Raw genomic sequence first — 24,964 nt, 5'->3', positions numbered from 1 at the left:
AACTGGACTCTTTGTTCACATAGATGCATAAAAATCATGTACTTTATTATAAGGACTGTATAGCACAAACCAAATCCAACTATTACACTAATTTCTTGTAATAAAGGTAACACCGAGTCATTGTTTTTATTACTTAATAATATTACACAACCTTCAGACTCTTTACCATCTCACCTTTACTCGACTGCTTTTTGTAATTCTCTTATGTCCTTTTTTTAATGAGAAAATCCAGAGGATACGTCAGCACCTCGATCCCGATTCTCTCTGTATTTCCTTTGAACTACACTCGCCTATTCACTCATTTTCCTCTTTCCAGCTTCCCACTTCCTCAGAAATCTCAGCTCTCATCTGCAAATCCAAGCCATCTACTTGTCAGCTGGACATCCCCCCCCTACATTTCTGGTTAAAGCCTGCCTGCCGTCTCTCGTCCCTCTCATTTCTGCTATAATTCACTCTTCTCTCACTACTGGTACTGTTCCTTCATCTTTTAAAACTGCTGCAATAACCCCAATACTGAAAAAACCTGGTGCCGATCCTACTAACTTCAATAATTTTTGCCCTATTTCAAATTTGCCCTTTATCTCCCAAATTCTTGAAAAAATAGTAGCTATCCAGCTTCACTCCCACTTATCTCATAATAATCTATATGAAAAGTTCCAGTCTGATTTTTGCCCCTTCACAGTACAGAAACGGTACTTGTTAAAATTACCAACGACCTTCTTATGGCTGCTGACTCTGGTTTAATTACTATTTTCATCCTTCTTGATCTGAGTGCGGCCTTTGATACTATTTGTCATACCACTCTCCTTAATAGATTATCTTTGATTGGAGTTACCCACAATCCACTTGATTGGTTCAGATCCTACCTCTCAGGCCGCACTCAGTTAAATTCAGCTTAAAACTTTCACATCCCAACCCACCGCTGTTACTTCAGGTGTGCCCCAGGGCTCTGTCCTGGGGCCACTTCTTTTATTATTTACCTTCTTTCCCTTGGCAATATGTTTCGCAATATTAATAACAATATTAATAACCTTCTTCCCCTTGGCAATATGTTTCGCAATATTAATAACATTAATTTTCACTGTTATGCTGATGACACTCAGGTCTACCTTGCTAGTAAACCCACCTCTTCTTTTCCACCATCTTCGCTTATTGACTGCATTGCTGAAATTAAATCCTGGTTTTCTTCAAATTTTCTTAAACAGTGACAAAACTGAAGTTCTCCTTATTGGTTCAAAATCATCATTATACAAAGCCAATAATTGTTCACTTGCTGTTGATAACTCCTTTGTTTCCCCATCACCTCAGGTCAAGAGTCTGGGTGTCATCCTTGACGTTATTCTATCTTTCCAATCTCATATTAATAACATCACCCGGTCTGCTTACTTCCACCTTAAATCGCATCCGCCCCTTCCTCACTCCCCATACCACTGCCATTCTTGTTCACAGTCTTGTTACTTCTCGTCTGGACTATTGCAATTCACTCCTCTTTGGTCTCTGTAATAAATCTCTCCATAAGCTTCAGCTAGTCCAGAATTCTGCAGCTTGCATCATTACTTGAACCCCATCTATTCACCATATTACTCCGGTCTTGCAGCAGCTTCATTGGCTCACAATTAAGTTTCAAATTCATTTTAAAATTCTGCTGTTAACATTTAAGGCCATTCATAACCTCGCCCCTCCATATCTGTCTGACCTACTTCGTGTTGCCATTCCCTCCCGTAACCTCAGATCCTCTTCCTCCATCCATCTGACCGTCCCTCTCGCCCGTCTAACCACCATGGGGAGCAGAGCATTCAGCCGTTTTATAATGCAAAAGTCAGTGTCATATTTGGCTGTATGCCAATATAACTTGTGAAAATATATACAGTTTTGGTCCACTTATTTTGAAAATTCTAATAACTATAGTCCATTGTATTTTGAGAAATCAAATATTTTTAACTACAATCATAATCTTTACTGTGTTTTATAAGGATTGAAAGACAACAGAGTTTATAGTTTCTTTCATTTGCCAGATGTAAATGGTAATCAAATACTCAACAACTTTCATATATGGAAAAAAAAATTTCTTAGTTGAGCACAAATCAGTTAAAGAGAAAATTACTAACATCTGCTTTAATAATATGGTTAATAATTATGCATGATTTGGGGTTGCCTTTTACATTTGATGATAACATGAAGGTTAAATTATTGGCCCAGTGGTTCTAGGGACACATCATACCACACATAAGAAAGAGAACTTGTGGAATCAGTGTTTCTTGATACTTGGAAATTGAGACATTGGTTAATGATTAAGGACTCCACCAATGTTCAGTACCATAGTTTCTAAATGGAAAATGAAAGTAGTCGTTCTTTCCAATAGTATCCCTCATGTCAGTGATTGTTAAGATGAACACATAAAATTGAAGTCCTAAAAGTCCATCTGTTCATGATTCCACTATCAGAATGAAACTGGGTCAGAATGACATAGAAAGGTAGAAACCACTTTAATCTAAAGGCTTGTGTCATGTTTGAAAAATGTACCTGAATCCACAAGTTCTGGAACAATGTTCTATGGGCAGAACATTTTGGCTAGTATGAACATCATTATGTGTGCAGAAGAAGTGACACTGAAATTCATTATACATAACAATGCTCAAGCGATATGGTGGTAAAGTCATATTTGCTGTATCAGTACCCGGATGACCAATTGAAGGAACCAGGACTTCTGCTTTTTTTTAGATGATTTTTTGAATACTAGAGTTGTGTTCATGAACTGAACCTAAGATGCAGCTGAATTATGCAATACATTAATATGCAGTAAGCTCACAGGTATGGATGAGTTGAAACAGCTCTAGAAGGTATAACAGATCAAAATTCTTTTAAAGTACTTCAAAATACTGAAAGTATTACTGTATATGAAATTTAATTTTACGATCATTGCTTCTAAAGGTTGTGTAACCACTTATTAGATCCAAGAAACAATTACTGCTCCACAAAGGGCATTTGATGTTGTACATCTTTCTTCAAACAAAAAAAAGTGGAATGATTAACAATATTGTGTTGCATGTTCATTCTAGGTAATTTTAGGTTTTGAATATCAGTTTATTACCATTGTGACAATGCAGAAAACCATACTGGACAAATACTTTTCATGGCTTTGTTTGTGGAGAATAAACAGGAAAAACACCATAAATATAATGCATCATCTTCTCTCTGAATCATATTTCCTTTGCTTTTTTCCAGCTGGTCTTGTGATCACTACTCCACAAGGAGCATTGGTTTCCAGCCCTGCCAATTCAGGTCAGGCATTTTCTGTGGCTGGTGTTGCTGGTCATCATACTACCACTATGATTGTATCAGCTCTGCATCCTTCATCAATGCCATCTTCTGCAGGTATGTCTCAACAGGTATACCTCTTTAAACATTGCTCAGTATTAATGAATTACTTCCCTGTTCAGTAATAGGTGCATGTCATGATATTTTCCTAATCTACAATTTAAAGATAAGATGTACTTTCTTTTTGTTGTTTGCCCATGCAGATAGGAAATCTGTAATAACTTACTGTCTTGTACAGGAGACAAACATAAGCAGCAAGTCTCAAATGAGGAGACAGGGAACTCAACCAGTGCCTCACAATCCAGCTTACAAACTGGACAGCAGTCCAGTCAAACTCCAACACAAATGCTGGCAGTACATCCTGTGCCTCTGGCTACCCCAGGGAAAAGAGGACGCAAGAAGAAACAACTAGGTCGTGGAGCTCTTGCCTCTTCAGTGGTAACGGGGCATGGACTAACACTGGAAATGAAGCCTTGATCTTAGCACATCTGGCTGCAGGGGGGACAGGTAAGAATTTTTTGTGATTTGGCTTTTAGTCATTAAGCCCCAGTAGGACCTATTCTCTTTTGTAGTTCCAGTCAGTCAAAATGTGATGTATAAAAATAGTTTCCCAAAGTCCATCAGGAAAGGCCTGGCAAATTTTTCAAGAGCAAGTAAATTCTCCTTGTTATCTCCCCAGCCTGCTGTTCATTTATAGCACATGACTCTGCAGCTTTCAGATCTTTGTCATACTTCTGGCTGCGTATCTTTGTATTTTATACGTATTCCAGACTGACACATCCACTGATAATACACACATGGCAAATAATTACATTTGTTTCATTGGTTAAAGATTTATTTTTAATTTTGAAAACAATTCTGTAATTTCTGTTTTAAGTAAACAATGCTCTGTTTAAATTTCCAATAAGAACAAATTGTCTACCAGTCTGTATTGGCGATCATGAGAGGCTAAATGGTATTTCTCAAGCCATATAAACCTGCTTATTGCATTCTTAATCTGCCAGGATATGAAAAATTTGAGTTAACATTCAGTTTGATGTATTGAGTAAATAGTGTTCTTGTCAATGACAACTTCAAAAGCAATATGTTGTATATGGGAATAAATGAGCTAGACAGATCTTTTTATGTATGCACTACTGGCAAGGAAGGCTCTGTGCGAATCTTCTTTTGTTATCACTCATTTCAAATGCTTCAGTAAAAACAAAAACAGCAGAACCTTTATTTATTTATGATATTCACAATGTTATGATGGTTTATATCATGGAGAATCACCAAATATAGCTAACTGTGTTTATATCAAAACAGTTTTGGCAGGTTTTTGTTTTTTCCTTATTCCTACATTTAAGTTATGAACACAGGTTAACATGCATTTCTGTGCAATTAGTTTTCACTAAGTAAAGTTATGTATGTAAGGTAGCAACATACCTATCCCAAATATTCTCTCCCACTCCGATAGTGCTTGACATGAAAGAAAGGGCATGAGGAATTTTGATGTCCCGCATCTCCTCTTTTTTCTTCTTGTAAAACTTTGTTTAATTTTTCATTTGTAGTGATTTTTTTTTTGAAGTCCTGGATGTATTTATACCGCACACAGAAGTGAACATTGTATGAGCTTTGTGCACCTCTGTCATAAATAGCCAAAGTTTAAAGTAGTTATAGTTTGCATACTTGAAGTATGCATGTGAAAACTGCAGCTTTCCGACATATTTAACCAGTTCTGCTTAAAAAAACACACACACAAAAGCCTAGCATCTTGGAACAATTCAGTCTTTCTAAACCTCACTATCCACTGACTTGTATACCTGTATTGACTGTTTCGCATAGTGCATTCTTGTTAAATCATGCTTCCATGTTTTCCTTTTTCAATAGCTGCAGTAAAGGAAAAGTCTGTCTGCACATGATATACAAATCAAAATTTAAGAGAGAAGCTACTAGTCATATGGAGGTTGAAAATTTACACATTGCCTGATTTTCTTCATTTGAGAGAGAGGCTCAACAGAGCAGTCATATTTCAAATGTCTGTTTCATTGGATAAAAGACTGTCCAATTCATTGAAGGCAATGTAAGCTATCTGACTGAAAATATGAACAGACTGTTCTTGGAAGTTCATGTAAAAGATGGTTACATGAAAAATGCTGCAGCATTGTTTAGTAGTAAGCATAGTTTTGTCAAGAATAGATTAGTCTAGCCTAAATTAAGCTGTAGTTTCCACTTATTTAATTGTCAATATTTGCCTCATGATGCATTTTTAATGCATTATAACAGATAGTAAAATTAATTCTGACAGCTCTAGTCATAACTGATCTTAACACCAGCACTGTGCTTTTATTCAGCAAAACATGATAAGCACAAAATCATGTTAAGTGTAATGAAAAAAAACTGTAAGGGTAATGAGACAATATCAATGACTTGAACAAATTACAGAATTTTAGGCAGTGCAGATAGAAAAAAAGCAGTAAAAATTAGAAATGAGGTGAGCTTACACAAGACACTCAGTTGTTATTTAAAGTTAAGTCTTTTAAGAAATTTAGTTTTCTGCTAGCAATTTGTATGCAAACTACTCTTATATGTAGTACATTCATTGTAATTATGTATCATGAAGTTGTTTGCTGTGTTGCCAGGCAATTAAGATTTTAAGATCATTTTTGACCTTGGGCAAATTGTTTAATCTCCTGTAACAATATAAATATATAAATAATGATACCATGTGCACCTGTAATTGCATTGAATAAAAATATTTGTTTAATATATACACTCCACACAAGTGGCTCAGTGGTAGTGCTGCTGCTTTGCAGTAAGGAGGTTGTGGGTTCACTTTCCTGGGTGGAAAGCGCTTTGAGTAGTGAGAAAAGTGCTTTATAAATGTAAAGAAATATTATTTATTATCATGTGAATATGAAAATGCTCCACCATCTTCACCGTATGCTTAGAAATCTTATAAATGCTTTACACCACATCATCACCTTTTAGAGGCAGAGAGGCAAAGGGATTCCTAGTCCTATGCAAAACTATATTGAAACATTAATCGGAGAGTTCTGAATATTATACATATATATTATATTATAACAGAATATTTTGGCTTTTAATTTTGAGATACAGTGGAACCTCTAGATACGAGTTTAATTCGTTCCAGCACTGAGCTTGTATAGCGAATTTCTCGTATCTAGAACAAAACTTCTCCATTGAAAATAATGGAAATCCAGTTAATCCGTTCCGCACCCCAAATATATTAACATAAAAATCCATTTTCCTAACAAATAACACTGATAAATTATATATACTGTAGTCTACCTTTAATAAATAACACTGGTAAATAATAACTGATTATTAAAAGAATCAAAACAGGTGTCCAAAGTGCAGTAGAGCATTCAATAAATCTTTAAATAAATAATCCTTAAAACAGTTGTGAAGTGGAGGTTTAAAATACACAAGAATAACAATCCTTTAACACGAGGTTAAAACGTCAAAAGGATGCAGTCTTTAAAAAACAGATGACAATCACCGGTGCTTCTTCTCTGTTAGCGTCTCACCTGCGGGCTCTGCAACAGGCGAGACACTCTTAATGCAGCTGACCTTCTCTACACCGTCCTGCTTCAGCTGTTTGGCTCGCCTGTTCAGCTACACGCGAGCCTGCGCAGGCTCGCTCTCCCGCACCAACTTCCTGCCTTCTCTCTCTCTCTCTCTCTCTCTCTCTCTCTCTCCTCTCTCTCTCCTCTCTCTCTCCTCTCTCTCTCTCTCTCTCTCCTTTTACTTCTTCTCCCCCTTAACCGGCTCGCGCTTCTCTATATATGCGGGGAGGACATGGCAGCTGCAGCCCATCAGCCACAGGAACAATCATGGATGTGGGCAGTTTCCCACCTGTGCACTTAAGTGAGAAACGCAGACACCGCAGATCGCGGCTCGCAACTGCTACCACGCCCCCTCGCTAAGCCGCGAGCTATACCCACAGCCTGGCTCTGAATTTTTCGCTCATACTTTCCTCGTATTTTGAATTTCTCGTATACAGAGGTGATCGTATCTCGAGGTTCCACTGTATCTGGTATATATAAAGTTATTTATTACACTGTGGAACATCTTTAAGAAAACATGTTTGAGATCTAATTAAACGAGATATAAAACAATACATAGTATTTTGTTGTGTAGTAATGTTTTTTTAATGTATTCTGTTTAAGAAAATTAAATCTATGTTTATTCTGTTTTAAATATACTGGGAGTTTCAAAAATGTAGATGAGGCCATCTCATTATTACATTCCATTTCTTCCAGTATTTGTTTTCTGCTTGTGCCTTGACTTTATATTCTCTTTGGGGCTGAAGGGGATCTAACAGTTTTATAATTATTTATTAAAAAATGAATTCATCCATTGCACTGGTCAACAAACATTCTGCTACTGGGATTCTTTCATCTGTACTTTAACAAATTTCACTTGCTGACTCCAAATCTGAAAACCGTTTTCGTCCAGCACGTCCCATTTTTTAGTTATGATGTTCCAGGTCTTGGACAACTAGGGTGACTGGGCAGTAAAGGCGATGAGTTTCAGCATTTAAGAAATAAGTTTGGTTTCAAAAAGTGAAGCCAAAATTAAGGAAGGTGTTTTTGTTGGCCCTGAAATCCGTGAACTGATGCCTTGACAGTGAGTTCAAAAGAAAACTGAAGCCAACTGAATCAGCACCCTCATTCGTGCAGGTTGTCCAGAATTTTCTTGACAGTCACAGAGCAGAGAATTATACTGAGCTTGTGGAGAATAGCCAGAATGTCACCGAAGATGCATTTTTTACATTCTCATCTCAATTTTTTTCCACCAAATCTAAGCGATGTCAGAGATGAGCATGGGGAAAGATTTCAACAAGATATAAAGGTGATGGAAAACTGATATCGGGAAAAATTCATTCCAAGCATGATGGGTGACTACTGTTGGTTCTTGCAAAAAAAGATGGATGTGCAGTTCAAGCGCAAAAGCAAGTGCCTCCAACATTTTTGGGCACGCTGACCTCACTTTTATATTGAGATAAATTGACATAAATATGCTTTAACGTGTCTCTGGTATCGTCTTCTGGTTTGTTTTCAGAATAAACACATCCAAAACAATTTTGGTTGGACATAGTCCAAACTCCAGATATACGTGTGATATATTATATTGATATTCAAAAGTGTCAAAACGTCAATGATGTGTATTTCAAAAACCTGACATGCTAGCTTAATTCCAATTTCATATATGAAATCAGTATAAAAAACTTAATAAAGAGATGCTGTGAAGTTCCCAGAAGCAAACAAAAAAATATTTTTTTTGTAGACCCAGTGAATTGTCAAACTCAATTAAATGAAGCTTAGGAATGTGAAAATTCTTGAGCCCATTCCAGCAACATCTGGCACAGAAACAAGTACACTTTGCCACACACCTAGCAGTCCAATTTAGCATCCGCAGTTAGGCAAAACACACACATCTGTTGGATGGGGAGGAAGAACAACAGACAGAAGGAGAATCTTTCAGATTCTTCAAGACAGTGTCCCTGGCTACGTTTTTAACCTAAGAATCTGGAGGAGCAAGGTAGCAGTGCACCACTACAAAGTCCTAAAATACTTAATTGAAAATGTTTCTTCAGCTGACAAGATTAAGAATTGTCAGACCATATTCAAAATAAAGACTGAGTTATTTCCAAATGTTTAAAAAGCATTTGTAGAGGGTAAACTACTTAAGTGGGTTTGGAAATGGAGGAATTGTTTTTCATTGCATTCGTCCACTCTAAATTGTACTTGGAATTAAGAAATACAATACAAGATGGATAACTTAATGTAAATTAAGTAAATGTACAGCACAAGAGATTAGAAGAATTGGGGATGTGATATAAAATCAGTTATTCTGCGGGATTGTGGAGAATTTGCATGAAGGAATGGAGCACATATGTAACAGGTCAGAATCTACTGTATGATGCAGGCAGTCTCCAGAGATTTCATATCATTTTGTTTTTATGTGTTAGCATTCTAGCACTGATCCCTATGATATCACTAATGAGGATGAGGAACTGGAACAGGGAAGAAGATGGGAACAAATCCTACCGGTAAGTTAGTCTTGATGCAAATTATATTGTATATATTTGTTTTTAACTCCACCTTCATCTTTTGTGTTTGATTATTTCCAGGAGAACTTTTAGGCTTTTTTAATGTACACTGTATCTACTATAAAGGAACTATTGGGTGTCAAATACTCTTTCAAGCAATATACAGTTAGGTCCATAAATATTTGACAGAGACAAACTTTTTCTAATTTTGGTTCTGTACATTACCCACAATGAATTTTAAATGAAACAACTCTGATGCAGTTAAGTGCAAGACTTTCAGTTTAATTCAGTGGGGTGTGAACAAAACGATTGCATAAAAATGTGAGGCAACTAAAGCCATTTTTTAAACACAATCCCTTCATTTCAGGGGCTCAAAAGTAATTGGACAATTGACTCAAAGGCTATTTCATGGCAGGTGTGGGCAAGTCCTGTCGTTATGTCATTATCAATTAGCAGATAAAAGGCCTGGAGTTTGATTTGAGGTGGTGTGGTGCTTGCATGTGGAAAGATTTTACTGTCGAACAGACAACATGCAGGTCAAAGGAGCTCTCCATGCAGGTGAAAGAAGCCATCCTTAAGCTGCGAAAACAGAAAAAACCCATCCGAGAAATTGCTACAATATTACGAGTGGCAGAATCTACAGTTTGGTACTTCCTGAGAAAGAAAGCAAAGAAGCACTTGGTGAACTCAGCAACGCAAAAAGAACCTGGACTGTTCCACTGAAGACAACAGTGGTGGATGATCGCAGAATCATTTCCATGGTGAAGAGAAACCCCTTCACAACAGCCAACCAAGTGAACAACACTCTCCAGTGGGTAGGCGTATCGATATCCAAGTCTACCATAAAGAGAAGACTGCATGAAAGTAAATACAGAGGGTGCACTACTAGGTACTAGCCACTCATAAGCCTCAAGAATAGAAAGGCTAGATTGGACTTTGCTAAAGAACATCTAAAAAAAGCCAGCACAGTTCTGGAAAAAACATTCTTTGGACAGATGAAACCCAAGACCAACCTCTACCAGAATGATGGGCAAGAAAAAAAGTATGGAGAAGGAGTGGAACAGCTCATTATCCAAAGCATACCACATCATCTGTAAAACACGGTGGAGGCAGTGTGATGGCTTGAGCGTGCATGGCTGCTAGTGGCACTGGGGACACTAGTGTTTATTGATGATGGTGACACAGGACAGAAGCAGCCGAATGAATTCTGAGGTGTTCAGAGACATACTGTCTGCTCAAATCCAGCTAAATGCAAGTCAAATTGATTGGGCGAGCGTTTCGTGATACAGATGGACAATGACCCAAAACATACAGCCAAAAGCAACCCAGGAGTTTATTAAAGCAAAGAAGTGGAAAATTCTTGAATGGCCAAGTCAGTCACCTGATCTTAACCCAATTGAGCATGCATTTCACTTGTTGAAGACTAAACTTGAAGAAAGAAAGGCCCACAAACAAACAGACAACTGAAAGCCGCTGCAGTAAAGGCCTAGGGCAGAGCATTAAAAAGGAGGAAACCCAGCATCTGGTGATGTCCATGAGTTCAAGACTTCAGGCTGTCATTGCCAGCAAAGGGTTTTCAACCAAGTATTAGAAATGAACATTTTATTTCCAGTTATTTAATTTGTCCAATTACTGTTTGAGCCCCTGAAATGAAAGGATTGTGTTAAAAAATGCTTTAGTTGCCTCACATTTTTATGCAATCATTTTGTTCACACCAACTGAATTAAAGCTGAAAGTCTGCACTTCAACTGCATCTGAGTTGTTTCATTTAAAATTCATTGTGGTAATGTACAGAACCAAAATTACAAAAAAGTTGTCTCTGTCCAAATATTTATGGACCTAACTGTATCTTTTCTAATGACTTTGACTGGATAAGAAGCTTGCAGCTATCCCTGGCTTTACTTGATTCACTTATTAAAGGTGAATTGCTAGAGAACTGCTTATGCTTATATAAGAACTTGTTTACTTTTTCCACACATGGTGATTTTAATTTTTTTATTCTCACATTAAATCCTTATTGTAATATTTTTTAAGAAGTAAATATTAGTAAAGAACAAAATGATACATTTTATTGACTAAAATGATTGAAGAATAATGCTGATGTCTTTTTGTGAATCAATATAATGAATTATAATATAATTAATTATAATTAATCAATTTCTTTAATTTAATAACTTTTCGGTTTATATAGTGTATGTAAATTCCATTGCCATCTTTTAAATTAGTAATACGTTATTTTTGTAATTATTTGGTAGTCTCTCGGTCCATGAGAGCTGGAAGCCATTTGCCATTAACATCCAGAACAAGGGCAGAAATCAGGCTTAAGAGAATGCCAGTCCAGTGCATGTGCATACATAGTTACACATAAGAAGTCCTGGAAGAAAATTAGTGTTATTCTTATGTGGGGTATCAGTGAAATTTTCTTTTAAAAACTTAAGGCTTACAAGCATTTCTGCCAAAAATTAATTTTTTCACTGTTCAGTTTTTGCCTAAAATAAAAATGTCCCCAAAATTAAACAGTTTTGGTTCCAAAGCAAATTTTCTGTCGACCTCCTGTCTAAAACCTCTCTTTGTACTACCTAAATCAAGGACGAGGAAGAAACACCATAAGTTTAAAATCCCTCAAAGTACTATCAACGATAGGAGATTACAATTGTTTTATTTACCAAAACTCAATATTGCAGATTCTTTTAAATGCATAATCTTCATCTGCACTCTCTTTATATTTCATGTAAAAACTAATCTTTACCCTTTAGGCTTCTGAATTGTAGATTCATCATTTTGTGACTTCTGGGAACCTCCAGTTCAAATCAATGGTCTATTGTATGTTCTTTCATTGTTAACAATATGATTTCTAGTATTTACAGACCATATCTCTGTATCTTTCTTCTAAGATGACCCCTTGAGTAAGTTTGGTGATTATTAGGAATATGCCAAATAAATCCTGCTTTAACATTCACACTTGTCTGTTTATTTTCTTTTTTAGATGTCGCATGTGTGCTGTTACCTTTTTCTCAAAGTCAGAGATGCAACTACACTCCAAGTCGCACACAGAAACCAAACCTCACAAATGTCCACATTGTTCTAAGACCTTTGCCAATTCTAGCTACCTGGCTCAGCACATCCTATCCACTCTGTGCCAAGCCTTATACCTGCTCTTATTGCCAGAAGTCCTTCCGCCAGCTGTCACATCTTCAGCAGCATACAAGGGTCAAACAGTACTGCATAATATTTTTAGGTTAGTCGTTTCTGGATTGTAAAGAGATCTTCAGATCAGCTAATCCTTTCTACTCAGTTAACTTTTTGATGTCTGCTCTTTTGCTTACACAGAATCCACGACTGGAGACAGGCCTTACAAGTGTGTTCTATCCTGGCTGTGAGAAAGCTTTCACTCAATTGTCTAATCTGCAGGTAAGTAGTTTTCATTTTCACTTTTCTACATTTTGCCTTAGGGCACTGATATGAAATCTGAACTTGTAATTCTGGCTTTTACTAGGGAAAACTTCGTTTTTATTTAATTATTATTATTATTTATTTATTTTTTTGCTTATTTTTAGTCTCATCGTCGGCAGCATAACAAGGATTAAGCCTTTAAGTGTCACAACTGTCACAGGGGCCTACACTGATTCTGCATCTTTGGAAGTGCATCTTGCTACACATACGGTGAAACATGCCAAAGTTTACTCCTGTGGGATGTGCAACCGTGCCTACACATCTGTAAGTTTCATGCTTGGGATACTATCAACTACTGTGCATATCATAATGTTTGTCTTAATGGTTGTCTCTGTAGTATTAATTATATTTTGCTACAGATGACCGAACTATTCCTATGTCGATTACATTTTGTTTAAATCATGTGATTTAATATTGATTTTATCATGTACTTTTTCAACTCTAATCTGAAAATTCTCAACCTTATATCACTCAGTCCATATGGAAGTCTCCCAAACATTAAATAGGGATTAAACACAGAATCATACCTGTTTTATTTCACCGTTATGTTAAGTCTGTGATGTGCACTATTAATCTGGGTGCTACTGAAGCATTAAATTTTATCATTCCATCCTCTAGTGTCTGTCAAACTAAATTCTAACTTATATGTTTTGTCAAGGTTTAAAAGTGTAGAAGTGCCTGTTCAAGCTTTATAGCAGTTAGTGTTTTTAGGGCCAATGACAAATGTTATAGGATTGTGAGTACTGAATTAGTGTCTAAGCAATGTCATAAAAAATGAATGTCATCACATGCAGAGAAGCCATTCCGTCTATTGTTTAACAGTTTGGGAATAACAAGGTGTAGAATTGTAAACTGTCACTGATATACAGCAGCCTTGGCAGGTAGTGAAGTCAGTTGTGGAGAACAATCAATACCTGGTCGATATCATTGCTGTTATGATGGAGTGTTCCAGTTTGTTAATTATTTTAACAAAGTGCAAAGGGCCTATTTCAGAGCCTAGTCAACTCAAACTGTAACATTTGTCAATTACATGGGCAATTTTTCTTTTCTCTGATTTCCATTCGGGATTCAATTTTCCTTACGGTTTTAGGAGAAAATAAGTACAGTGACCATTATATTTCTTTTTAATGAGTCTTTGCCCCTTGATTTTATAAGGGGTAATAGCATTTTGTGGTCTGAAGTCCTGAGCAGATGGTGTAATTTCTTTAGGGGACAGTTAGAACAGAGAATTTTTGTCCTGCTTTGGAACACATTTAATTGGTCACAGTTGTGCTTTGAAATAATGGACAGCACTTCTTTTTATAACCTTGCTTTTCCCTTTTCCTTGACAGATAACACTGAGCTGAAATGGGGGCCTTTGCAAATCTGAAATAAAAATGGAAGTGCTTTCATTTACTGTCTATTTTTAAATTAGGCATGCCCTTGAAGACATGGCTTTCAGTGTTTGCTCATACTTCAATAGTCCTTGCTTTAATATCACCTAAAAAACCTAACATAACTTTCAGATGATAGGTATTCTTCTCAACACCTAAAAGCAAGTTATGGTGATTTGTACATACTTGGTCTTTATGTAATATTTAACATATACAAGAATCGCTTCAAAGTTAGTGAACCCTTGAGAATTTTCAATATTCCCGGCATAAATTATGACTTAAAACATCATCAGATTTTCCACACAATCCTTAAAGTATTGATATGGAGAATCCATCTAAATGAATGAGTCAAAAATATCATACTTGGTCATTTATTTTATTGAGGGAAAATCCTCTAGTATCACATATCTGTGAGGGTGGCAAAAGTATGTGAACCTTTACCTTTACACCTTTTGGTGTGACCAATACATTTCTGGGTAGATCTTGATCAGCCCTGCAACGTAAGCTTGCAGGAATTTTAGCCCATTCCTACAAACCAGAATTGCTTCAACTCGGGTTTTCCCTCAAATGAACTGCATGCTTTGGGGTTCCTCCACAACACTTCTACTGAGGTAAGGGACAGGACTTTGACTGGGCCATTCCAAAACCTTTATTTTTTCTTCTTCAGTCACTCTTTGGTGGAACAATTTGTGTACCTGGGGTCGTTGTCTTGAGATTGTAGTGTTTGGACAGATTCTCCTGACATTCTTCTTTAGGATTCACTGGTATAATTGAAGATGTGAGTTCCAAAATCTTGTTAATTACACCCTTTGGTAAAATTTAGTGAACACGTGATTGTGACTTTTCATGCACTTGGTCTATCGCGCCGAAAATATGTTTGAGCTTCAAAACCTGCTAATTGCAACAGTGTAGCGCTATAGTTTTAGGGATTTAGTTTCAAAAATCTTCTTACGGACTCAGATTTTCCTATTTATCTCCAAAATTTATCTTTTGTCCTTAGCTGATTTTGGAACTGAGCTCTTCAATTCAGAATTAATTTTCCTGTCCGCAATGGCAAGCTGTCCAGATGCAGCAAAACAGGCCCAAAGCATGATACTACTGCCGCCATTTTTCACAGATGGGATGAGGTTCTCTTGCTGGAATGCAGTGTTTTTGTTTGTCCATATATAATATAAATATAAATGTAAATATAATGTTTCTCATTTGATCATTAAACATTACTCCAAAAGATTTAAGGTTTGTCCGCTTGCTCTTCAGCAAACTGTAGATGGGAAGCAATGTTTTTTTTGGAAAGCAGTGGGTTTCTCCTTCCAATCCTGCCATACAGACCACTGTTTTTAGGTGTTCTTCTGTTGGTGGACGCATGAACATTAACATTAACCAATGTGAGAGAGCCTTTTATTTGCTTAGAAGTTACCCTTGGTTCTTTTGTGACCTCACAAACAGTCACATGCCTTGCCCCTAGAATGATCTTTGTTGATCGACCACTCCTGGGGAGAGTAACAATAGTCTTATACTGTGTACAAATGGAGGACATTTGTCTGACTATGGATTGGCGCAGTCCAAGCTCTTTAAAATATGGTTTTGTAGCCTTTCCTAGAACATTGAGCATTAACAGTTCTTTTTGTGAGGTCCTGTGAAACGTCCTTTGTTTGTGTCATGAAACAGTGCTATTGCAGAAATGTGTTTGAAGGTGAAGCCCCGATAGAACCCTGGTTTTTTTTTTGGTTTTTTTTTTTAAATATAAACAGGGTTCTCATTCACACTTGATTGTCATCACATTGACATTGCCCATGACATTGATTGACAACACCTGACTCTAATCTCACCTTCAGATTACCTATTAGGTTCACATACATTTGCCACTCTTAGATATGTAACGCTGGGTGCTTTTCTTCAATAAATAATTGACCAAGTATGATATTTTTGTACCATTTGTTTATCTTGGTTCTCCAAACCTACTTTTAGAACTTGTGTGAAAATCTGGTGATGTTTTAAGTAATATTTATGCAGGAATATGGAAAATCCTCAAGGGTTCACTAACTTCATTTTGACATTTTAATCAATTGTCCATGCTATACATGTAAAACAGTGTTAAATTAAATAATTACCTTGAAAACTGTATTAGTATTTTCAGCAATGCAAGCTTTGTGTAGTTGCAAAAAGTAAGAAAATCGTTTTTAGAAAGCAATTAGATCCTACACCTTGTGTTCTATAAAGAATATTGAAAGTTAAAGAGTGCAGATAGTCCAGAAATGCTATCTTGTGTATGGAGCTTGCAATAGCTGAGTGATCTTTCAGATGTTTTTGTAAGACATCTACTGTTATTGTGTTAATGCCATATTGATATCTATATTTTGCATAAAAGGCAGCAATTACCAGAAAAATTAAGTGGCAGAAATATCATCCCCCATTGAATATCTAATCACAGATACACTTGCAAGAGCTTCATTGTTTATCACAATGAACAGATGGGAAGATAAGCTCTCATGAAAATAATTATGTCTAGCTCTGTGTGTAATAAAATCTGTTTGCCATGTTAATAAGATATTATTATTTTCTCTTTGTGTTCTGCCCATATGGTCTGTTTTCTGTAAAGCATTTTTTAACATACTTTTAAACAGTTTACCTAGATTAGCCTGAACATGAGCTATCGAGATTTGAGTTAAAAAGTCTGGTAGTACTTCTGTTTAAACCTCCTAATTCCGGGAGCTGTACTAATCAAACCAATATATGCATGTAGAATTTTATCACATTTTAACTGAAAAGAGCAGCAGAAAGATTATTTAAGCCAATAAGTACTAACTGCACTCTCACATTTTACTTCTAACTGAAACAAAAATATCAATGTTAGACAAAGACTTGTATTTGGGGGGAAAAATATGTGTATTAGAGCCTAATTTCCATAGCACTAAGGATAATTTTTTGCAAAAATCCTTGACGTTTAATGTCTCCCAAGCAATATTCATACCCAGGTTAATATCTACAGACCTTTATATTTTATCAGAATAGTCCCAAGAACAACTCAGGGAGCAAATTTACAAAAAAAAAAAAAAAAAACCTTTAAGCAAATCGCTTTTTAATTACAATCACTGGTATTTAGATACTACCATTCTGTCTTCAACTTCAGTATACAGTGGAACCTTGGTTCACGACCATAATTCGTTCCAAACCTCTGGTCGTAAACCGATTTGGTCGTGAACCGAAGCAATTTCCCCCATAGGATTTTATGTAAATACAATTAATCCGTTCCAGACTGTACGAACTGTATGTAAATATATTTTTTTAAAGATTTTTAAGCACAAATATAGTTAATTACACCATAGAATGCACAGTGTAATAGTAAACTAATGTAAAAACATTGAATAACACTGACACAAACACCCAGGCTCCCTGCTCAGCTGCATGTACAGGCTCACTTGTTCTCAGCTGCACACTCTCTCTCTCTCTCTCTTTCTCTCTCTCTCTCTCTCTCTCTCTCTCTCAGCAGCATGCGAGCCCACCCCCCTCCACTCAGCTGCATGCACAGGCTCTCTCTCTCAGCAGCACACGAGCCCCCCTCTCCTCTCAGCTGCACGTGCAGGCTCTCTCTCTCTCTCTCTGTCTCTCTCTCAGCAGCACGGGAAACTGGCTTGTTCATATACCGAGTGTGTGGTCGTGAACCGAGGCAAAAGTTTGGCGAACTTTTTAGTCGTAAACCAAGTTGTACGTGTACCGAGACGTTCGTGAACCGAGGTTCCACTGTATATGCTAAGTTTAAAAGTGATTACAGTGGAACCTCGGTTTGCAAGTAACTTGGTTTACGAGTGTTTTGCAAGACGAGCAAAAATTTTTAGTAAATTTTGACTTGATAAACGAGCGAGGTCTTGCAGTACGAGTAGTATGTATACGCTTTGTCTGCTGAGCGTCATGTGATCACAACTGAGCTGATGGTTCTTCTCTCTCGCTGCGGGATTGTGGCAATCGTCTCCTATTCTCCATCTGAGTCAGCGTGCCTCACTCATATAGTCAACATCCGTACGAGCGTATACTGTTTACTGCAGCATTAGCATTGTGACTGTGAGTGAGTGCACGTGTGTGTGTGTGTGTATGTATGTGTGCTCGATCGCTCGCGTGTGTGTGTGTGTGTGCATGCGCACGCTTGTGTGTGTGTGTGTGTGCTCGCGCACGCGTGTGTGCTGTGACGTGCGAGTCCCCGTCTTGCACCCTAAAACACGAAGCTGAGTCTCAGTACTTTAGCAACACCAGCTTTATTCAGCTTGAAACAGCAACAGCGCAGTTATTTATTGTAGCGGGATCTGCCGCTCTCTTATACACCGACACAGCAGTCAGGCAGGGCCCTGCGCATTTATAATGTTCCTTGTTCCTTGTATCACCCATTGACGGCAGGCACTTATAGCATGTACGCGATCTTTTCGGATTCGCTTTTACGGCGAACTACTACTAGCGCTGGGAGACTGCAGTTGCTTCGGGACGCTCTTCCGCGTGTCGTCCTGTTGGGTGCAATCCCACAAGAGTTTAGAAACTCACTCACACCAGCCATGATTCTTTTCAAAGGTAAAGTGCAGGTTAATTTGTTTTATGTATTTTTACTTTATATTTTGTATTAATCATTTTTATATGAATAGTTTTGGGTTGTGGAACAAATCATCTGAGTTTCCATTATTTCTTATGGGGAAATTCACTTTGATATACGAGTGCTTTGGACTGCGAGCACGCTTCCGGAACGAATTATGCTCGCAAACCGAGTTTCCACTGTACTTAATTTTGAGACATATGATAGGTCCATGATTGGTTTCCATCTTAAACCCACTACCACTGGGATAGGCTCTGGCCATTTGCATCTTTAAATTGGATAAACAATTTTATAGTACGGTGTAAACGGCGCTATATAGCGCCCGACCCAGCACAGACTCAGGCAGAGGCATGTACTTAAATAAAAGACTTTTTTATTTCTCTTCAGCTGTGGGGCACGCCTTCCCCGTGTCCCACAGGCCCAACACAGTCCCAAAAGCACTTCAATGTATAGCACAACAAACCACACTTCTTCTCTCCCACCACTCTGGCACAAGCTTCGTCCTCATTCCTCCCAACTCTGGCTCTCTCGAGTGGTGGTGGCTGGCCTTTTTTATACCCCACCCGGAAGTGTTCCAGGTGCTTGATTACCTGGCCCTAATTGACCTTCCGGGTGGGGCTGACGAGTCGACCAGCTGGGCTGGAAAGTCCGTGCAGCTCCCCCTGGCGGCCATCCAAGCCCCCAACCAGGCTGTGGAGGACTCCATCTCCCATGGAGCCTTGCGCCCGGTTGAGGAATCATCGTCCACCAGGGAGGCTGCCACCAAGCGTCCCGGGGGAGGTATTGAGCTGCCCATGGTGGCTCCCCCGGAACAGATGCAGCAGGGGCGTCCCTGCCGGGTATGGGACCCAGCTGTCCTTCACAACAGTTAATAAGCTGTTGTTTATTTGATACACTTGTCAGATGACAGACTATGAGCACATGTGTTGACTCAGAAATATAAAATAGAAATGAAAACATAATGTCATACAGCATGTATATTGTTATGGTAACACACCTGTACATGGTTTTAGCAAGTGAAAGGAAGAGCGTTGTGCTTAGAGATAAATTCACATAGACAAGAGTAGATTGTGCAAACTCCACACAGCGGCCTAGTCAGAATTCTAACAGAGCGGGATGAATCTGTGGTTCTAACTGTACATGAATTTACATTTTTTGCTTTGCTGAATGGGCTGTTATTGTAAAAATTGTTCTAATGTTGTAACTTCATGTTCTGAGGCAGGACCACTAACTACTGTGCCATTGAGCCTATGTGTATGGCTGTTCTGCTTTAACTTTGTCCCACTGGAAGATAAAAAGACATGCCTTAAGATGTAGCTAGATGGTAGTGAAGTTGAGGGGGAAAAAAACTCCCCTTGACAAAAATACAATGAGAAAACAAACCTCAGGGGGTGAATAAATAGTTTCACTGACCCTGGCCAGTTTAGAGTCTGTCAATATGATGGTATTAGCTTCAAAACACTTGATATCTTTTTCAGTATATGCCAAGGGAAGTACTATGGATAAAATCAGCAATTGTCTAAGGAGCCACAAAGGTTTACTTAGAAGAAAATGAGAGAGAGAGAGAGAGAGAGAAAGGGGAAAGATAAATTATCGTTAGCTTTAACGCTTTAGCTTTATGTGAATTTCCCATTGGGATTAATAAAGTATCTATCTATCTATCTATCTATCTATCTATCTATCTATCTATCTATCTATCTATCTATCTATCTATCTATCTATCTATCTATCAATCAATCACAGTCCAGAGTCTCAGGCATCCATGTGTCTTGGCGGTGGAGGAATGTACAGGACTGTGCAAAAGTTTTAGGCAGGTGGGAAAAAATGCTGTGAACAGAGAATGCTTTCAGAAATATAAATAATGATTGTTTATTGTTATCAATTTACAACATACAAAGTGAGCAAACAAAGGAAAAATCTAAATCAAATCAATATTTGGTGTTACTACCTTTTGCCTTCAAACCAGCATCAATTCTTATAGGTACACTTGCACAAAGTCAGGTTGATTCTAGTCAGGTGTATGATCAACCAATTATACCAAACAGGTGCTAATGATCATCAATGTCACATGTAGGTTGAAACACAGTCATTAACTGAAACAGAAACAGCTGTGTAGGAGGCTTAAAACTGGGTGAGGAACAGACAAACTCTGCTACCAAGGTGAGGTTGTGGAAGACAGTTTCATGTCATGGCAAGACTGAGCACAGCAACAAGACACAAGGTAGTTATACTGCATCAGCAAGGTCTCTCCCAGACAAAGATTTCAAAGCAGACTGGGGTTTCAAGATGAGCTGTTCAAGCTCTTTTGAAGAAGCACAAAGAAACGGGTAACGTTGAGGATCGTAGATGCAGTGGTCGGCCAAGGAAACAGTGCAGCAGATGAAAGACACATCAAGCTTATTACCCTTCGAAATCAGAAGATGTCCAGCAGTGCCATCAGCTCAGAACTGGCAGAAACCAGTGGAACCCAGGTACACCCATCTACTGTCTGGAGAAGTCCGGCCAGAAGTGGTCTTCATGGAAGAGTTGCAGCCAAAAAGCCATACCTCCGACATGGAAACAAGGCCAAGCGACTCAAGTATGCACGAAAACATAGGAACTGGGGTGCAGAAAAATGGCAGCAGGTGCTCTGGACTGATGAGGCAAAATTTGAAATATTTGGCTGTAGCAGAAGGCAGTTTGTTCGTCGAAGGGCTGGAGAGCGGTACAATAATGAGTGTCTGCAGGCAACAGTGAAGCATGGTGGAGATTCCTTGAACGTTTGGGGCTGCATTTCTGTAAATGGAGTTGGAGATTTGGTCAGGATTAATGGTGTTCTCAATGCTGAGAAATACAGGCAGGTACTTATCCATCATGCAGTACCATCCGGGAGGCGTATGATTGGCCCCAAATTTATTCTGCAGCAGGACAACGACCCCAAACATACAGCCAAAGTCATTAAGAACTATCTTCAGCATAAAGAAGAACAAGAAGTCCTGGAAGTGATGGTATGGCCCCCACAGAGCCCTGATCTCAACGTCATCGAGTGTGTCTGGGATTACATGAAGAGACAGAAGGATGTGAGGAAGCCTACATCCACAGAAGATCTGCGGTTCGTTCTCCAAGATGTTTGGAACAACCTACCAGCTGAGTTCCTTCAAAAACTGTGTGCAAGTGTACCTAGAAGAATTGATGCTGTTTTGAAGGCAAAGGGTGGTCACACCAAATATTGATTTGATTTAGATTTCTCTTTTGTTCATTCACTGCATTTTGTTGATTGATGAAAATAAATGATTAACACTTCCATTTTTGAAAGCATTCTTTGTTTATAGCATTTTTTCACACCTGCCTAAAACTTTTGCACAGTACTGTATTTCTGGAGATGAATGCTTATGCATCAGAAAGATCATTAAATAAAAAGTCATCATTTGAAATTTTTGTCTGCTTTCAAAGAGTATACAGTTGCAACCCGAAGAGCTATCAAAGATTTTCTGAGAAGTCTGGGATTCTACTACTTATGGTTCTTCCATATATTTCCTGTCTCAAATGTTGGTGCTGCTGCTTGACAGCTGAAAAACATACTTGATTAGAGGGCGTTGTTTTAGGCTGATTGATTAGCACGTTCATACGCATCATCTTAGTAGCATTTGGAATTTAATAATATTCATATATTGGCAACAACAGACCTTATTTGGATGCAGCTTTGGTGAGTTATTCTATTTGTTCTAAAGCACGTAATTTAGAGTTTCATAAAGGGGATCAAAGGCGTATACAGTATTTAGCAATGCACTGAAGAGTATCTTTTTAGTTACTGCTAATAACTGATGTCAACTCTTTATCTCTTTTTATTCTACAGGAAACCTATTTGATGAAACACATGCGGAAACACAATCCAGATCCTAACACACAGGTCCAACCCAACCAGTCCAACCAGAACCCCACGCAGCAGGCTCAAAATGCTCAAGGACAGGGACAGAACAATCCACCACAGTCTCATTATGGTCAGCAGAACCAGTCTGATCCCAATCCAGGCCAATGCCCATTTGACCTTCACCAGTACAAGACAGTGACAGCCCAGGAGCTCCAATACAAACAAGTCCAGAGCCAGCAGGACCATCAGCATAAGGACCTGTGCTTAACTGTGTCCACATCTGCCATCCAGGTGGTGGACCACTTGAATTCATAAATAGAATTGATGAAAGGGGCAGGTGGGGGGAATATGATAAAAGGTTGTGGCAAACCTTTGTCTAAACGTTTGCCATCTGAGATCCAGCCAGTGGAAATGTTGACTTTATACAGAAAAGAGAAACGGAGCGGATGGAAAAGGGAAAACAGTCAAGAGGCCTAATGAGCTATTTGTCTGGCTGTATTACAATGGGTGACCCTGCTGCCTAAACTGAAAAGCAAAAGTGATTAGAGGAGGAGGAAGGAGGAGGATGGCCAGTTACTCAAGTGCTTGAACATCTTGTATTAAAGGAAGAATAGAGAAATGTCAGCTTAGGCCTGTCTTGCTTTGTTGATCCACTGTCTACACATCTGGACAGATTTGTTTTTTGAGCTTAAAGTCCAGGGTCTAAGGATGAGCTCAATAATAAAACGGACTGGATTTCATTTGCCCCACAAGACATGCCCACAGCCAAGCGAGGGTGAGGCCCATGAATTATTTCTTAAAGCCCAGCAAGACACTGAAGGTTCTAACTGAAATTCCTCAAGGCAGCAAACACTTCCAGAAGGAATATGCATAATGTAAACATTCATGTCTGTTATATTCCCTTTTTTATCCCTCCTCTGATGCAATATAATTATGGATCTCAGACACTGTACACATTACTGATAAGTCTCCCCAGTGGCTGTCAGCTCTGATGTATACTAGCAAATTCTCCCACACTTGGAATCGGCATAATGTGCTTAGACTGATTCTCTCAAAGAAGGTTGCATATACAATATGCAGTATGTTGACTGTTTCTTGCAAACACACACACACCACAGCCTCTGCACACAGATTCGTTATGCCTGTCTATAATGGCTGTAGGTGCTATGTAATTATTGTAACCACATCTGTCTCTCTGAGCTGCAGGGGCCACTGTGCTGTTAAATAACCTGTAACTAATTGTGTGTTGACCTCCAGATGTTTATGATTTCGAAGGGGGGGGCGGGAGGGGGGCAAAGCTTGTTTATATTTTAATTTTTTATTTGTTACTTCATCATTGATATTTTATTCTTCCTCAGTTTATTTGTATTTTAATCTGTTATCTTCCTCCTGATGGCTCAATAATAACAGTAATATTAATAGTAATAATATTAATAATAATGAACCTTTTCTCTTGTAAAGTACTGGAGTGTAAAGGGAAAAAGGGGTTGATTGTTGGCTGGTTTGTGACATTGTGTCAATACACTGTCCAAGTCGGTGCACTGCTCCTTGTTCAATTTTAAAGATACAGTAAAATCAAGCCAGTGTTTCTTGTCAAGAAAATAATTAAAAACATAATAAATCATTTGAAAGTAATTTTTATGTGTTATGTAGTTGTTCCAAGATTCAGCTGCTCATCAGTATTCGCTTATGTCTTTCTGCAGTCTTGATTACATTGCTCAATACTATTGTAGTTCTAGACTTTGGCTCTGTGGAGAAACTTTGTCTAATTTGATCTCAACAAAAAATGTCTTTTGTAATAGACGAGCAAAATTTTTCAGTGGACATAAATGTGAATGCTGCCTCAGTTTAGAGCATGGCCGAGTAGTTATTGTTCAACAAAGAGATTCATTCAGATGTGAGGGAGGTCCAGTTTGGCAAGGTGCACTTGAATCATAAATATGGATAATTCTGGTGGATCAAGTTGAGGTTTTCAGTTAAATTGTGGTGACATCTTGTATTCATGTCAACTATAAAAATCTGGGAAAAATCAGTTGAGAGACGCAATTCAGGAACTTTGCGCCTGCATTGAGGCTGGCCATTTGCGTGCTGATCTCGTTAAGGAAGGGTCATTTATAGGCAGTCTTTCCTCACACGTATAGCTTTTTCTGCATGCGTTCTCGATATGCCACCTTCATTTTTTTAATTACTGAATAGCACAGCTCCTGGAAAACATGCATTAGCGTTACTACAAGATTGGAAGAAATCTGCTGAAGGTTCATTCACTTTTATAACTAAAAGGCTAAATTGTATTCATCCATTTTCCAACCCACTTACTCAGTTTAGCTGCACCAGGC

At 38.2% G+C, this 24,964-nt stretch overlaps 1 protein-coding gene across 1 annotated transcript in view; it reads left to right on the top strand.

Moving 5' to 3' along the window:
• The window catches only part of znf384b (zinc finger protein 384 b), a 59,567-nt gene extending 35,304 nt beyond the window's left edge, over positions 1-24,263 (top strand). The window contains 10 exon segments of the mRNA XM_051931841.1: positions 3,226-3,375; positions 3,557-3,772; positions 3,775-3,822; positions 9,294-9,355; positions 9,357-9,376; positions 12,363-12,500; positions 12,502-12,787; positions 12,934-12,993; positions 12,995-13,093; positions 22,614-24,263. Of these exon segments, the coding sequence (XP_051787801.1) occupies positions 3,226-3,375; positions 3,557-3,772; positions 3,775-3,822; positions 9,294-9,355; positions 9,357-9,376; positions 12,363-12,500; positions 12,502-12,787; positions 12,934-12,993; positions 12,995-13,093; positions 22,614-22,943 (1,409 nt within the window). The 3' untranslated portion in view covers positions 22,944-24,263.
• The last annotated feature ends 701 nt before the right edge of the window (positions 24,264-24,964 follow it).

The sequence above is a fragment of the Erpetoichthys calabaricus genome, chromosome 9 (genome assembly GCF_900747795.2).
Source record: "Erpetoichthys calabaricus chromosome 9, fErpCal1.3, whole genome shotgun sequence".
Lineage (NCBI taxonomy): Eukaryota > Metazoa > Chordata > Cladistia > Polypteriformes > Polypteridae > Erpetoichthys > Erpetoichthys calabaricus.
Note: the sequence above shows the minus strand (reverse complement) of the source record. Positions and strands in the feature narration are given on the sequence as shown.